The 15,718-nt window shown below is 47.0% G+C and overlaps 1 protein-coding gene across 1 annotated transcript in view; it reads right to left on the bottom strand.

Moving 5' to 3' along the window:
- LOC146199736 (ATP-binding cassette sub-family A member 17-like) overlaps positions 1–15,718 on the bottom strand; it is a 54,967-nt gene that overhangs the window by 20,997 nt on the left and 18,252 nt on the right. Inside the window, exons 4-8 of the mRNA XM_084592185.1 lie at positions 11,930–12,079; positions 11,633–11,776; positions 8,432–8,605; positions 5,676–5,816; positions 5,064–5,358 (exon numbers count right to left, since the gene is read on the bottom strand). Coding sequence (XP_084448311.1) covers positions 5,064–5,358; positions 5,676–5,816; positions 8,432–8,605; positions 11,633–11,776; positions 11,930–12,079 — 904 coding nt within the window. The remainder of the gene's footprint in view (positions 1–5,063; positions 5,359–5,675; positions 5,817–8,431; positions 8,606–11,632; positions 11,777–11,929; positions 12,080–15,718) is intronic.

The following is a 15,718-nucleotide window of genomic DNA, read 5'->3' as shown; positions in this document are numbered from 1 at the left end:
CAGGGGGCGCTGCGGAGGAGCGGCGCCGTGGCGGCTGATAAGACCTAGGCGCGATTGATCTCGAGGGGAACGCGCACTTGTTAGGAGAGAAAGAGCATTCCCCATCGAGACAGGCCTTGTCCGATGATGCAGCGGAGGCAGCCAGTGACTGCCCTCCTGCGTTCGTGCGCGACCAGTGGGCGCGATTGTGTGAATGACATACTCTAGTCGTTGTATTGTGGCTAGTTACATTCTGCTTCGGTCCATTAAGGGAATAGCAGGGGTCTCAAACCCACATTACTATGGCGGGCACAATGAGCAAGTTGTGCTCCTCGCAAAACAGGAGACGGAAAATAACAAAAGAAACAACAAACAAAACAACAGGAAGCTAAATACAACAAATAACAATATAAGGAAAAAATAAGCAAAATTTAGCGTTCCCATAACACACCCTCCCATTCTTAGTGCAAAAAAAAAAAAAAAGCGGTGGGATTCTTCGTTCTGCTTGAACGCCGGACAAAAGCCGCTTTCGAATCCCTCGAAGAGAAGTACGGAAACGGTACACCGGTTAATGAATACCTACCTTACTCGTCCTCAAAAAGGAATAATGCTCACTTGGAAATGAAAGGCGGATTATGCGTTGCCTTGCTCCTGGAGGCACAGTGATGTACAATCGAAAGTTCACGCAGATCAAGTTGTGTATGCCTCTCTTCATTTCCAAAAAGAATATGGGCCATCTGGCTACAAATCCTGAGTTATTTTAGGTGATGATCAAATGCGGTGGTATAGTGCTTTTGGCGGCCGGCATAAAGCAGCTCCGCGGCCATAGATTCGCGCGTTTGAGATCCCTGGCAAAGACGAATAATTTCTAGTGAGTGGAACGGTGTTCGACGCTGAACATGTTATCAATGAGACGATAGTGGACGGAGCGTAGCTGCTGCGTGCCCCGTTTTCAGCTGGAAACGAGTTCACTTCACTTCTTTGCACATGAATGAAGATGTGATATATATTATGCAGCTGTTCCCGCGGCTAGAAAATGGGCGCCGCTGTATAGGTGGTGTATGTTCTGTGCAGCTGCTCTTTTGCAGGCCAATCTTACAGACGTGGATTTATCTATCGCAGCGGTTTCCAAAGCTTTATAGCGGACGTAGGAGGCAGGTTATAGCAACTTTGTCACGTGCACAAATGAGCGACGCAAAAAATCTGCTCATGAATATCCTTCGTTAAAGAGGACAGCTTTGCTAGTCTCTCACATCGAGTTGGCAAACAAAAAGCATGGTTCGATCTCTCATTTCATGCGAACATTGTTTTGTTGTTTGGGACTAGTTTGGATTCCTTAGTTTCCAACAACTGTTACCTTGTACATTGTGTGCAATGCATGATTTGCAGCTGAGAAAGAGAGACCGTGAATACAAGCTGGACATTGTAACTACAGGTAGGACACTGCAAGAAGCAGGTAGCACTACGCTGCTATCCCGCTTTACGTCACCATTTTCGAGATATCTCGTGCACATCCAAAACGCAGACGCGTGGAACGCCACCCCAAAAGTCACGTTTGAATGACACGGTATCGATCGAAGAACGTTTTGGTGCTGAGTGCTTGTTGCATGTGCCTAATGGATGCAAGGTAGATCGTCTATCACGATTAAAACATTGAGGGACGCGTGTTCTGGAAAAGAAGAACAATATGTTTCTTACAGCTGTAATCGCGACTGACCGAGTCGCGTGGTCGTGCTACCAGGGGGAAAATGAACCTCTCCTTAAACCTAACATATTTCACACGAATGGATTGCGTACCTCCGCCATAAATAAGCGTTTTCAGCGGACTCGCTGCACTTAAGATTTGATCGCGATGCTACCTATTGCTAGACACTGTGTGGTATAATGGCTAGGAAACTAATTGTTTGCAATGCAATCTAGAAAGTACTTCAGAGGTAGAAGGTAAGTTTTGTGCTTTTCAATTACAGTTACTAAAAATCGTGCTCCCTATGCAGCCTTAATTCTCTTAATGCACCTACATTTCGTTCACTTAACAATCACCCATACGTTGTAGGGAAACAGCCTCCTGGAAGCAGAGCTCTCCGCAATGCCATGATCCATTTCTTGCACCAGTCTATTTCATACGGCCTGCCTGGGAATCAAGAACTCAATGCCAAACTACCCTTCGCGGGTAGGCTATGGTAATCCCATGGCGCATCAGCACTGACGATTACTTTTTCTTTTTCTCCCAGTTTTTTACCAAGGCTACCAATAACACTACTGGTTGACGTCGTTATACTGCGCCGGAGAGCGCACGTGCATCCCATCCGCAGCGCCCACTGAGATTTTAGTTGGAGATGCGATAGACGGCGCAGGGTTCGCGCATGAAGTTCATTGTACTCAGCCAATAGGCGATATTCGCTTTGATACCTGGTCGCTGCAATCTTAATTTGATGGTGGCGCCTCGTATGAACCAAACAGGGCTCATAAGCAATTCCGCATCGGCTCTTCTTGACGCCATTAGGCTTTTCCAAAGCCTCCTTTATAAAGGAGGCCATGGCTGTACGCGTTGGGGGTGAGATAGCTGCAGTGAACAATGGCCACTGCGTGGAAGTAGTGAAAACTGTCCGAGGCCGTAGTGCTTTTATGTGGTTTATGCGAGAGCATCAGCAAACCACGCCCTCCGTGTTTAATGGCGGAAACGGTTGGAAGCAGCAGCGGCAGAGTCCAGGGCGACTGCGAAGGAGTGGCCTCCGTTTCTATTGTGACAGTCTCATTACTGGTGAGTGTTACAGCTAACTATGAGGTTCTCTCTTATATTTCTTGCGATATGTGTAGTTTTAGATATATCTAATTTTAACTGTGTACGCAAGAGAGCCGAGCGAAGCAAGCGTAAAGGCAGCAAATGAACGTAGATGCCCGTTTACAACGGATGGATGCTTGCCATTCATCGGCGCACTGATTTACCGTACAGTGCGGTCCACTTCATGACATGTATCTTCCCTAGACATTTGTATTCGACGTTTTCCTGTCTTAATTTCGCAATAAGGAATTTGAGGTTAAGCATCTGTCACATCATGCGGACGCGCTGAGAAGACCAAATGTAGTTAGAGCGCTCAACTAGTGCGCAAGACGATATGGCTTCATTAGCGGCCCCGGCGACAGCGTTTCGAGCGGAACATAGAAGCGCATGTAATGCCTTGTTCACCGGCGTTATCGCGAAAGTTGCTGTTATCAAGAAGGGAGCATGGGTACGTAGTTTAATTAAACTATAAGGAAATGTAACCCAGTCTTGCGAGCCCGCCCCAGAGTACGAAAAGCGTACAATCGTGCTTCCCGTTTTATTAAGGTGGACGTCTTGCTAAATGACCAAGAACAGCACATAAACAAAGCAGTGTATATATACAGTGCCGTCCAAAAGCGCGTTTGTGCAAATTCCAAGTACGTCTTAAGGCGCAGAAACAGTGTACCACGCAGCAACTCCATCTTTTCATTTCAACATAGTTTGCGCGGTGTGTTCTTGTGTGAAACGTTGAATATGCGGTCGGTCTTCTCAAATGGATTGTGAAAGTAGACAAGTTAGCAACCTTTCGAGCAGCGGATTTCGCGAGCTTACCTCACCATTACCTCCCACGAACGCAGCGGACGGGGTCTCTATGTCCAAGCGCTCCATTGCGATTGTTAGGCCTAAATTGGTTTGCTTCGAAGACATCCGATCTGCTGGCCATTCTGGTTAGCTCAGTTGGTAGAGTGACTGCCTCGGAAACGTGGTGGTCCCGGGTTGGATCAGCACATTAGGAGAAATTTTTCTTTAACTACTAAGTTTCCAAGAAAGCTATTTAGCTTTCCTTTGTAGCCGTATGGCTGCGCTGGAGTGGACGTCACGGTGTTATTACTGCCTTATTTACATATATGCTTCTTCTTTAGATTCTCCTCACCTATATATTCGATACAAAAATTGAAAATTATGTCGGAACGCTTTCATCTATCTTGGGGAAGGTTTCGACGAGTAGTATCCGACTATATCTCTCGATGTGGTATTTCGGCAGCTATCACTATATTGGCGTAACAAAGGTTATACTACTTTGATTTTGTTTCAACGCCCGCCATAAAGCTAATATTAGGCATCAGGTAAGCTTAGGCTCAACACTGCACCACGGGCACCTTTAATTGACCCTGTTATCCCCACATGCTCAGATATACTAGGTCTTTACAGAGCCAGCGAAAACGCTACCCAGTCCTACACAGGAGGTAAATCCAAGAGGAATCCGTAGACTGGCGCTGTTTACAACCGGCACTAATCTACACCTATACAAATTACACAAGATTTTCCCTTCGCAATATGAAGAATGCCTATTTTGTCATGGTACACCGACACTCAAGCACGTCACATGGACCTGCCCTGAGGCAGACCTGGACCCAAAAATAGAAAACCCGAGTGTGGCGCAAGGGAGCACTTGCTGGCTAGCGAGGACGAGGAAGAGCAAAATTTTCTTGTACTCAGACCCACAATCGGAGCAGCGAATTGCACCTACCTGGACCGAGGATCGACCACGGCGCACAAGTTACCAGCAACGAGCACAAGCACATCGAATCCGCAGAAACATTTAGTAATTAAGCATTGATTGGCATATGACCTTGTAAGGCACGCATTCGCGCATACTGTAGTCCAGGGTGCACGGCAATAAGTAGTAATTAATCAGCTTATTAAGCTACTGTCACTGTCTAATAATTAGTAATTATTAGTAATCAGCAAGTAGTAATTATTAAGCGGTGTTCAGTAGTTAATAAATTATTACTGATATATTGCACAGATACCGCTAATAAGAAATTATTGTTTACCTATTCATTTTTAGTATTTAATTACTGATTGGCATATGGCCATACAAGGCACGCATACGCGCACCCTGTGGTGGTGCTCTGTGATTAGTCGAGACCTCCATGACGTCATCTCATCTCGACCAAACGGAGCCGCCGCAAAAGCGTGAAACTTTTGCTGAGGACAACGATGAGGCTATAAAGGCTTTCGCCGTGAAGTTTTTCCATCCATCTATCCCTCTGACACGTGGTTTTGTTGCATGCGGTAGCCTTCCGCGCGCAAGTACCTCCTCCTCGCAGCGCATGTGTGTCGAGGGGCAGCTTGGGCAGGCTGCGCGGGAAAGGCATGCGCACGCTGGCCACCCGGTCGCAGAACACCAGGAAGAGCAGAGCCCCAAAGAGTAGCACCAGCGTGTAGAGGATGAGGTGGCGGCCTAGGTGCAGGATTCGGTAGCGCTGCAGCGCTAGCACGCCCCGCCAAAGCACGCCGCCGCTGCGTGCCACGTGCGCCTTGGCCCCCGGCGCCACGTTCAACCCGCAAGAGGGCACCACTGCCTCGCCAGACATGTAGCTCACGCGCATCTGCGTATGCGCCCGCCAAAACACTTTCAGCCAGCACTGTACAAGAATCATGCTGACATTTAGGCAACACAGCTATTCAGAATGAGCCATACTGTAAACAAATGTACATTGATGTACGTAATAGCTAGACAACATTTGCATGATGAGCCAGCAGCCTAGTCAACTTAATCTGTTGTTTGATTTGAGGGGAGGCGTTTGTGGCCCTGTGGGTGTAAAATACAAGCAGTGATGTCAGGCTTCACATAACAGGCTATTGGGAACCACAGCATTGCATCATATACGCACGCGTGGAAGATTGTACAAGCGTCTGCTCTCACCACCACGTCCTCAAGGCTGAGGTAGGGAAACCCGACGTCTCGGATATACATGGCTGGCGCATTCTCATAGAGTTCGCGGAAGGTGTGACCGAAGTTGAGAAGATTCTGAGTACCTAGAGAGAACAGCATCTCGTTGGCAGCCTGAAACAAAAAAGTTGAACTGTTAATTTGATCCCTTATTTTAAATTTCAAATCCACTGTGACGATAAATATATCTGCAAACAAAGGCGCATCGGAATTATTGAGTGTCGGCGATATCTCAGAACAGTGTCGAACCTCTTGTTTACCTTTCCAGCGTAGCGATAAATGAAAGTATATATTCCCTAGAAACATTGCACAATTCTTTTCCTGACGTCATATATGCTAATAAAAAGAAGATATCATTAAACGAGAGGAGAAAAAGTATGCATTAGGCGTTTGCTTACGTTTAGTAGCGTCGGTGCTACCATTCTAGGTTGTAATTGACGTCGCCGAAAAGTCGGGGAAATGGAGGGACGCTTGTTTAAGGAGCGAATATAGTCCGACGCAAAGCACGCGCGCGGGCGCTCGCATAAGCCGCGTTACGTTGGCGAAAACAGATTGTTCCGCGAGCTCCAGCGCCCAACGTAACCGAAGGAGGCCAGCGCTGGCTCCTTCAAATTCCTTTGCTAGGCAAATCTGAAAACAGGCCACCATACCATTACTGTCATCCCAGTATTTAAGTACACTGCGCGTTTTATATTTGCACTGTTCACGGTTAACGTCGACGCCGCCGACAGTGCGTCGACAGTGAGATCAGTCACGTGAAGAAATGTGCGAAACTGTGAGCGGTGCGTGTGCACGGAGAGTGGACGCTTGAAAACTGTGTGCGAACGTGCGTGTGCGAAACGAAGAAGTGTATTTGTAATTGAGTGGTTAATTGTTAATATAGTGATTGTTCTTTTTCATATTTTATTTGTCTGTCGAGTCTCTTCTTTCAAATCTATTTTTTCTCGTTCTATATCTAACACTAGCGTGTACGAAACGAAACGACTCGACTTCAGAGACCAGCAGGGCAAATAGAACGCGTGTGAACAGATAATGTGGAGCTGCGGTCTCTTGACAGGTGAGCTGTTCACTGCTGCTGTGTTCGATTTCAGTTGTATGCTTGCCGGCCGAAGCGAGTTTCCGACTTGCTGCACGCACCGTAACTTCACAAGTTTTTTTTTTTTGTCTCTCGTTTCTATTTGTAGTTGAAGAATGCGATAAGTTGCGGAAGAAGCTCCGAGATCACTTTACCCGTTAACGGTGCTGCGAGCGGAATGTAGACAGCCCGCGGGTCCGCGATCTGAGCGCATGCTCTAAAGAGAGCCGCTGATGGCGCGCAGCGCCAAAGTATAAAGGGGATACATTTCGTCTGGTGTAGCGAAACCGGAGTAGCGTGGCTGACCGCGAGCGACGCTTGCGCGCGCGCAGAACACGTCGGACTATATACGAGTAGATGCAATCGCGAAAGTAGAAAATAGGTTTTGGCTTACCTGCTGCTCTGCTCAATACGGGTTTTACCGTCCTAACAAAACTATACCTACTCTGGCTTTCCGGTTGCATCTTGAGGTATGCTAGGCTACTCTCTACAGCTCCTTCAAAGTTTATCACATCTCATATTATGTTATTTTCGGATTAAGAATGAAATTTAGTTGTTTTTATTCTGTGCTTTGCTTGGCAGAAAAGCGGTATCCGCAAAGCCATCCATCCATCCATCTGTTCCGGCTGTTACCAGCTTTAACGCGTTTATTTTGCATCGTGTCATATCTTCTTCTTTGTCAAGGGCCCCCACAACTTGGACTGGGATATATAAATGGCGATGAGAGCTTTCATGACTACCCATGAGTATTAAATGTCCTTTGGTTAAAGGCTGCGGTCAGGCATCTCGCACTGCGCAGGAAGTTTCAACCTCCGAAGCAGGCAGCGTTACTGCGAAGATGACTCGCGGCTGTACATACACTATTTGTCTTAAACGGTCCACAAAGAACGCAGAAAGTCGATATAGAATTCCTAATCCTTCGGCCCATTGATCTAATTGCTCAACGCGCCAAGCCATTCAGCAGTTATTTATTGTTGGAAGCGCCATACGTTTGGTGCAGCCCATACTTTTCTCACAATGCTTAGTCCAGGGCAGCAAGTTAAGTTTAAAGAATAAAAATGGATGGCCCCAAATCTATAGAAACACAGAAGCTGGTACATGGGAAATGATTAGAAAAGTACTGAACCATCATTTTACGAATTTCTTTTAAGCGGACTCCAGAAGTCAGCTGTAGCCTTATCAAGAAGAAATCGCCTTGCCTGATGTTGAAGGTTACGAATTTGTATGAAAAATAGCCCGACCAACTGTTTTAGGTTATATTAATTTTGGAGAGTAGTTAGCTTTGGGAGGTAGTGATGTTTCACTACATATGAATAAAAGGGCATATTTGGTGATGCTTCTTGCTGAAGAACTGTACCATTTTATATTTTAGCGTTTATGTGTCAATCGTTATCACTCTTCGCTGTAACAGCTAATATTTGTAAAACACGGCACTCATAATTGCTTCTTTGCGTCGGAGATGTCGTGAGTCATCTTAACTCAACACCTGAACTACGAATGCATTTTCATCAATAGTTTCCTTTCAATTTTCTTCATTGATTACCGAAATAAGAAATAAAAGACTGTTGGTGCAGTGGCGGCACAGTATAAAGGAAACATCTTTTGCTCTATCGCGTAACGCTCCGAGCTTAAAGGTAGACGCAAAGATGCATACCTTTGAAATTAGTTTGGCGTTCGGCAGACACTCCCGCAGCTGGGCCTCAACGAGTGCCGAACGGCAGTCAGTGGTGTCTCGCGTCAGACGGCAGCGGTAGGGCACAGCGAACACCTCTTTCAGAAAGGAAGGAGATCCGAAGCACTGCACCACGCCCCGTGCCAGGATAGCCATCTGTGGGCGAAGGTACGATAGAAAGGTATGTCCCACGTCGACTCAATGCGGACATTCATGTACGAGGAATGATCCTCAGCCCGTTGTGCCAGGCGACTGAGTTCGAGACTTATCGTAAGGAAAAGGTTCCGTATTCGATGTGAGATTGCCAATTTCACATAATCAGCGTTCAACACAAGCCGCGCTTAAATTGAAATTTCTGGTCCAAATGCCCGCAGCTTTCCACATGGCGAGATAATCATCACTGCAGAATATTGCTACCTAATGCTTAGTTTGGAATTTTCTGTCGATTCATCGTTCGCGACTGTAACCGGCCTTATAAAACAGTGGTAATGACCACGTTCTGTAGAAATTGCGGCATCAGCTAAGACGTTGCAAGCGAACAAGTTTGAGCATGTCTCTGCATAGAGTATAAAGGAGTCTATGGTCTCTGCAAGGCGGCAGGGAGCATGAAGGGACACTAATTGGTCAGTGGATAACGTGACGTCACGAAACCACATGACATGGAGGACGTGGCGGGAGCTACAAATAACTCGCTATCTCCGAGATGATACGGTCAATAGGGAGTAGAGTAATACCCCTGAATCCCGACGCAGACACCACTGCTTCACCACGTAAGCACGTTTATACAAAATATTTAAAGAACGGCGTTAAGACCAGGGTCTTTCACATAATCGGGTACGTTGTGTTAACCACGCAAAATGTGTAGCGTTTCCTCTCTTTTGTTCTGTTTTCCTGCCCTTTAATTTTCCCACGTATGCTTCGGCACTAGTAACTCCCCCCTCCTTGCTTGCTTGCTGCTGCTTTACCGTCCCACTTGCATCACTTGCAAGCTACTGCTTCACTCAGTGCTTCTGCATAGACCCCTGATGGCTTCTGCATAGACCCCTGATGTGGGATCGCAGCGTGTGCTGCGATCCCACATCTGACGTCATGTCAGACGTGCACCGTAGTGTGGTGATAAGGTAAAATAGCCCCCTTGATTACGACGATGTTCAACATATACACAAGTGCCGATCAGATTACTTGTGCAATCGCTCTGGATTGATGAGCGAAAAAAGCGTGCTTGCCCTTGTCCGGAAGCTTGCATTGTAGGCTACGCTTGTATGCTGATGAGTGCGTATTAAGCATATGAAGGAGCAAATAAGCAATCTATAAGTGCATGTGCGCGAATCAAAATCCACAAGGAAAGCTGAATATAAAAGACATTAATTTTTGCGCGTCATACCACACCAAAGGCGGAGGCGGAGCTGAAATAATTTTTATACATTGTATAATCTGCTAAATGGGGTGATCTGACTGCTACCTGCGTTTATGTCTGCCTGCATTGAGGCCTGCCACGTAAACGCGCATGAGCTGTTCTGCGACACCCAGGCATGCGCATCCTGATTCCACTCTTTCCCAGATGAATCTGGGCTGCATTTCAATATTATACGGAACTTTATACGAGGATGACAAATAAGCAACTCATCCCTTCATTCACACAACAGTATTATCGCTGTCTCGAACGCGAATATAGATGGCGCCAGAACATTTGCGTTTCGTCTGCAATATGCAGTCTATCGACGAGGCATTGCCTGAGTATTTTGCGGATTTCAACTGACTTCACTGTAATATTCGACTGTAAAAGTATCTTATAATTATTATTAGGCTAATTAGGCACGATGGCGGTCACCTGAAAGGGCAGTGTGCCTCCATGTAAGATAGATAACGCTTAATGCTTTGGTAACTCTGTACAAAAATTATTTTCCGAGAATAAGTTGCTTCCGACCGCTTGCCTATTTCCCCTTGGGAATTTTCATTTTAGCGCTCAATAGTAAGACGCTGGCATAGTATCATCCAGTCATTTCGCGCTCAATTGTGCAGCTCAGTTTTTCTTGAGAGGAGAATCCCAGTACTAACCTTTACCGCTTCTACACACTGTTGAGAGCAATGGCTGCTTCTCGAGCATATCACGAACTTTCTAACTGTTGCTTAAACACATCTCTCTAAGCCCCGTAAAATGCCTCGTCGTTGTCGACATAAGGTTGTCAGCAGAGGTGGCACGCTTTCGAGAGCGAGAGGTAAAAAATAAATTAATAAACATTGTCTCCACAGGGAATCGAACCTCTATACATTGGTTCCCCAGACGCTATGCCCCGGATCGTGAAATGCTCTTCATAATTTCCCTTGTTTACCGAGATGATGATAGCGGGATTCCGCGAGCGACAATACTGCGCCGTTCCTTTCCTTTAAACGAATTACAGAACGCGGTGAACTTTTATGCGTTCAATGAAATGCTGGTTGTGTTCGACAAGGGGCGCGCGATGTACCTTTACGACAGGTCATGACGTCACCAGGCAATTCATGCATATGTAAAGCTGACCATGCCAGGCGTCCAATCCAGGCACCCGTGCAGTGCCTTTCATTTGCCGCTTCCTTGAACGCTGCACCACACAGTAAATAGAAGCAGCCCCAGATGTCTATGAGGCGTTAATACAGCAGGCATCAGTGGCGTTTGAAATTAAGTTACAGGACAGAAAAGGCGCAGTATCTGTCACTATTCTCCACGGACCGATTTAAAACTGATTTATTTTTAGGAAGGGAAAGGCGCGGTAACTGTCTCACTTGTTTTTCTTTGGACACCGCAACCGCGCCGTAAGGGAAGGGAGGAAAATGGGAGTGAAAGTGGAAAGAGAAAGAGGAGCCGTAGTGGAGGGCTACGGAGTAATTTCGACCACCTGGGGATATTTAACGTGCGCTGACATCGCACAGCACACGTTCACGGACATATGTGCCACGCCGTAAAGGAAGGGAGGAAGGCGGGAGAGAGAGCAGAGATGGAGATACTGGTACGGTAGTGGAGGGCTACGATCCACCGCGCTATAATGGCTTTCGCCTCATCGCAATTTAGTGGTCCAAAATGCGATCTAGAATTTTATTGTACTCATATTTGGCACTTTCCATCCGTTCTTGCGATTCTATACTAGGGTAAACGCATGCCTTCGCAAAACCATCGTTTTCAGTTTGGCCATGTGGAGTGTGCACCTTGTCGGCTACAAATTCCAGCTCATCGGGCCGTTGACTGGTGAGGAGCACGGCGCACTGGCCCTTGATGGTCTTGATGAGCTTCAGCATGCGGCGCCGCAGCATCACGTCCACGCCGCTCGTCAGGTCGTCCAGCACCAGAACCTGCAAAGAACGAAGGGGAAGAAAATTGCATCACTCGTGCTTGCTTCAGGCATGTTTAGCGGTGTTCAGTTATCACGACAGGCTAATAATTATACAGGAGGCTTTCTCAGCTGCTCTGTTATTAAAATGACCCATGTATTTGATTTACGCCACCTTTGGAGCCGTCATAAGAGCAACACAGAGGCCAGCGCACTTCCTGAGTCCCATGGACAGCTCGGACACCAGGTCGTTCCGGCGAGAATACAAGAAGAATGCCCGGAGAAGCTCGGCCACCAGCGCTGGAGATACCGGCTCGCTGCTCATCTGCGCACGCGCGTACAGACACACCACACCGAAATGCAACGGCCGCACTTATCAATCACGAAAACTACGGAAGTAAATCTTGTAGGCACCGCTTTAAAAGATTGCCTGCTTCGGATGGGCTAGATGACATTTCGCTGCTTCTGGCCTGCAGCGTAAATTTGTTCACAAATTACTACCTAACATTCCGCCGACATAAACACCTGTTCCGGTGAAAGCAGCCGTTATTTCCGTGAAGGTTATTTACAGTATAGAGATTCCAATAAGCACTTTCGCAGTGGTGACACTCTTGTGGCGAGCAGCGGACGCAATTTTTTTTTAGCTTACCTCACTCGCAGTTTTGTCGGAAAATGATGGCAGAAGTAAATGTACATTTTTGAGCCAGATGAGCACTGTCCCCATGAAAGACCAAACTTTTTGACCTTCAGAAATACTTAATATTATCAATCAATATTCAGAATAATCTACTGATAATGAAATTATTCTCGCGAAGATGCGGTGAACAGCAAAATTAGTTCACATGAAGCTCAGTAATAGGCATAGCAAATGACAGCCAGCCCATGTCTGAGTAGCCGCGGCCGCACAATCGCTCTTCATTTTGTTGGAAGCAACGTTGATGCAAAGAAACATGAGAGGATATATTTGGAAAGAAAAAATTTGTTCGGACACTCACGCGCACTCGCAACGAGTTTTGTTACTCGCCGCTTTCTGATCCACAGCGCACATGTCTTGCTTTAAAGCATTTCAGCGTCTTGACAGATACACACTTAAATATGTAGAAAACGCACAATTAACAAGAAAGCCGGACGAGCTCCCGTGTCTGCTCTACCGCTGTCCTTTAAAATCATACCCTCGACTGCCGGGTAGAACGAGCATATCCCACGAAGTTCGAAACGGAGCCAGGCACTACGGACGTAAATGCATGGGAACTGGTACATAAAAAAGGACACGAAAACGGCGTTGGCTAATAAGGGCTTAGTCGGATGGTACTCACGAAAATAAATATATGGATGAAAAAGATGATTGCAGAGAATTCAAAAGCGTGGCTTTTTGAGCTTTTTGGTGCGTGAAAATAGCGAGATTGTAGCGCAGAGCAAGAGAGGACACAAGAAGCGCTCGTGTTGTTCGTTTCTTTTGTTGTCCTGCCTTTTTCGGCGCTACAATCTCGCTATGCAAAAATTGATCTAATCTTCCTACACTACATCAAGCCCGTCTGTTTAATTTCTCTATTATGGCCCTAAAAATGAAGGGCACAACTCAGGCCACCAGTTAACATATTTGAGGAGGCTGACGTGAACTTTTGAAGCGGGTGTAATCAGTTTCGCGGTGCAAGCTACCGGCAACATCAGCTTGATGCAAAAATGAAAAGGACAAGGATATTCGTTATGAAATTTCGACTAGAGGCCTCGTATTGTTCTGGGGTGACAGCCAAAGGAAGGATCCAGTACAGAAACTATATGGTGCCCAAGCTACGTCTTGTGGTCATTAAGTATTGAATTAGTTATTTCAGACTCTGCGCTTCGTGTTGCAACATACAGCTAGAGAATATGCTGGCCATCTCGGGACTGCATAAGTTGCGTGAGCGCTTCACGCTGCATTCGGTGTTAATATATTTGAAAGAAATCCCGTTCTAGTGGATTGGCTGCTGTCCACGTTGCTTTCAAACTGAAAGAAAAAACAAGCCGAGACTAAATATTCATACTAACCTGCTGTATTTTGTAGGTCCATGTTCATTACTCTTCATTTTCTCTGAATAAAATGCTATGCTTTGGAGCTATAAATTGTTATCTAGCTTGTGTAAAGAAGACAAACAGAAAAACGCTGCGGCATCGCCATCACCATCGCTTGTCTCCCGCGCCCATCTCGCTTGAGGAGGAGCCGGCGCGAATGCTGGAGCGTAGCTCAGTGGCGCAACGCCGGACGATGAAACTGTGGGCGTGAGTAACGGCATTGAAGGTGCGACCGGAGCTGGTTGAGGAACAGGATTAGGGAGGACTTCAGATACGTGCTGCTGGATTGCATGGCGAAGCTCCGGAACAAGGCCAGTTGTTGACGACTCCTTAACATAGGGCTGCAGGGACAGTTGTCGCGCGACTTCCTGGCGTACAAAAGCCTTGATGTCTTCAGAGAGGCTAGATGACTCCCTCTCCGTGGCTAGTCCAGCAAGTGATGTATGAGGCTGGCGAATCAAAGCACGCTCCCTCCGGAGCTCGTCGTAGCTTTGACAGAGGTCATAGATTTCCTTGACCGTAGTGGGGCCTTTCGCGATGAGCATGTGAAAAGCGCCGTCATCAATTCCTGTGAGGACATGACGTATTTTAGCGGCCTCGGTCATGGTCGGGTCAACGCGACGACACATATCAACAATGTCCTCAATGTAACTGGTGAACGTTTCACCGGGCAGCTGCAGTCGCGACCGAAGACGCTGTTCCGCGCGGAGTTTTCGGACGGCGGGGCGGCCAAAGACATCAGAAAATTTCGTCTTGAAATTCGCCCAGGTGGCAAAGTCCGACTCGCGGTTTCGAAACCACAGATTTGCGACGTCGCTCAAGTAAAAGATGACATTGTTGAGCTTACGGTTGTCGTCCCAGTTATTGTGACGGCTGACCCGTTCGTAAGTGGTCAGCCAATCGTCGACGTCGTCATCGCCGTTTCCACTGAAGGTAGCCGGGTCCCGTTGACGAACGGCACCTGTGCAGGTGACTGGCGGAGGTAGGTGCAATGAAGTCGGCTCCGTCATTGGGGTAGTCAATGTTCTGCTGCGAAGTTCCAGGGCGAGATGGGTACAGGGAACCTCAGATTGACCTCCACCAAGTGAAATGTGGATTTAATGGTTGGCTGGAACGTCTAGCACTGGCAGTACTTCGGGCACAGCAGGGTCGAATTACCAGCCGCAGGGCACAGCTTCAGCGCGAGCGAGATGGGCGAGGGAGACAAGCGATGGTGATGGCGATGCCGCAGCGTTTTTCTGTTTGTCTTCTTTACACTTGGTTTGATTTCTAGAGTTTAATGTACCGAATCGACTCAGGCTATGAGAGACGCCGTAGTGGAGAGCTCCGGAAATTTCGACCACCTGGGGTTCTTTAACGTGCACTGACATCGCACAGCACACGGGCGCATTGTTTTTCGCCTCCATCGAAAAGCGGCCGCCGCGTCCGGAATGATCCCACCTCCTTGGGTACAGCAGTCGAGTGCCCTAACCACCGCGGCAGGAACACTTTTATTGCCATTTCTGCATCCGTTTCTCACACCTCGCTGAAAATAAAAGCAGCAGAAGACTGGTACGCAGCTTCGGTGCAATAAAAAAAAACGAACAAAGAATGCAAGGACACAAAATAGAAAATAAGCGCAGACCTAGTGTCTATGTCATATTTGCGTGTGTTTTTTTTTTTTTTTTTTCATTCAAACATGGCTATGAGTTTCTAACTAGCGCGATCAGTCACTTGTATTGTCTCAACATAGGTGGTTCCTCTCACTTCCATATTCTAACTTTGCCGACTTCGTTAAATTTGTGGCAGAAGCGCCTACGGGCACCATACAGTATATTTCTGAAGCGAAACGCCAAAGCTCGGCGCTAAGCGTTCGCTTGGGTAGCGGAATTGTTGTCCGGACAAGAAGAGAAGTTACATAACAGTGCGTAAT

The sequence above is a fragment of the Amblyomma maculatum genome, chromosome 2, assembly GCF_055883805.1.
Source record: "Amblyomma maculatum isolate TAMU_Amacu chromosome 2, ASM5588380v1, whole genome shotgun sequence".
Taxonomy (NCBI): domain Eukaryota; kingdom Metazoa; phylum Arthropoda; class Arachnida; order Ixodida; family Ixodidae; genus Amblyomma; species Amblyomma maculatum.
This window is presented reverse-complemented; position numbering and strand designations above follow the sequence as displayed.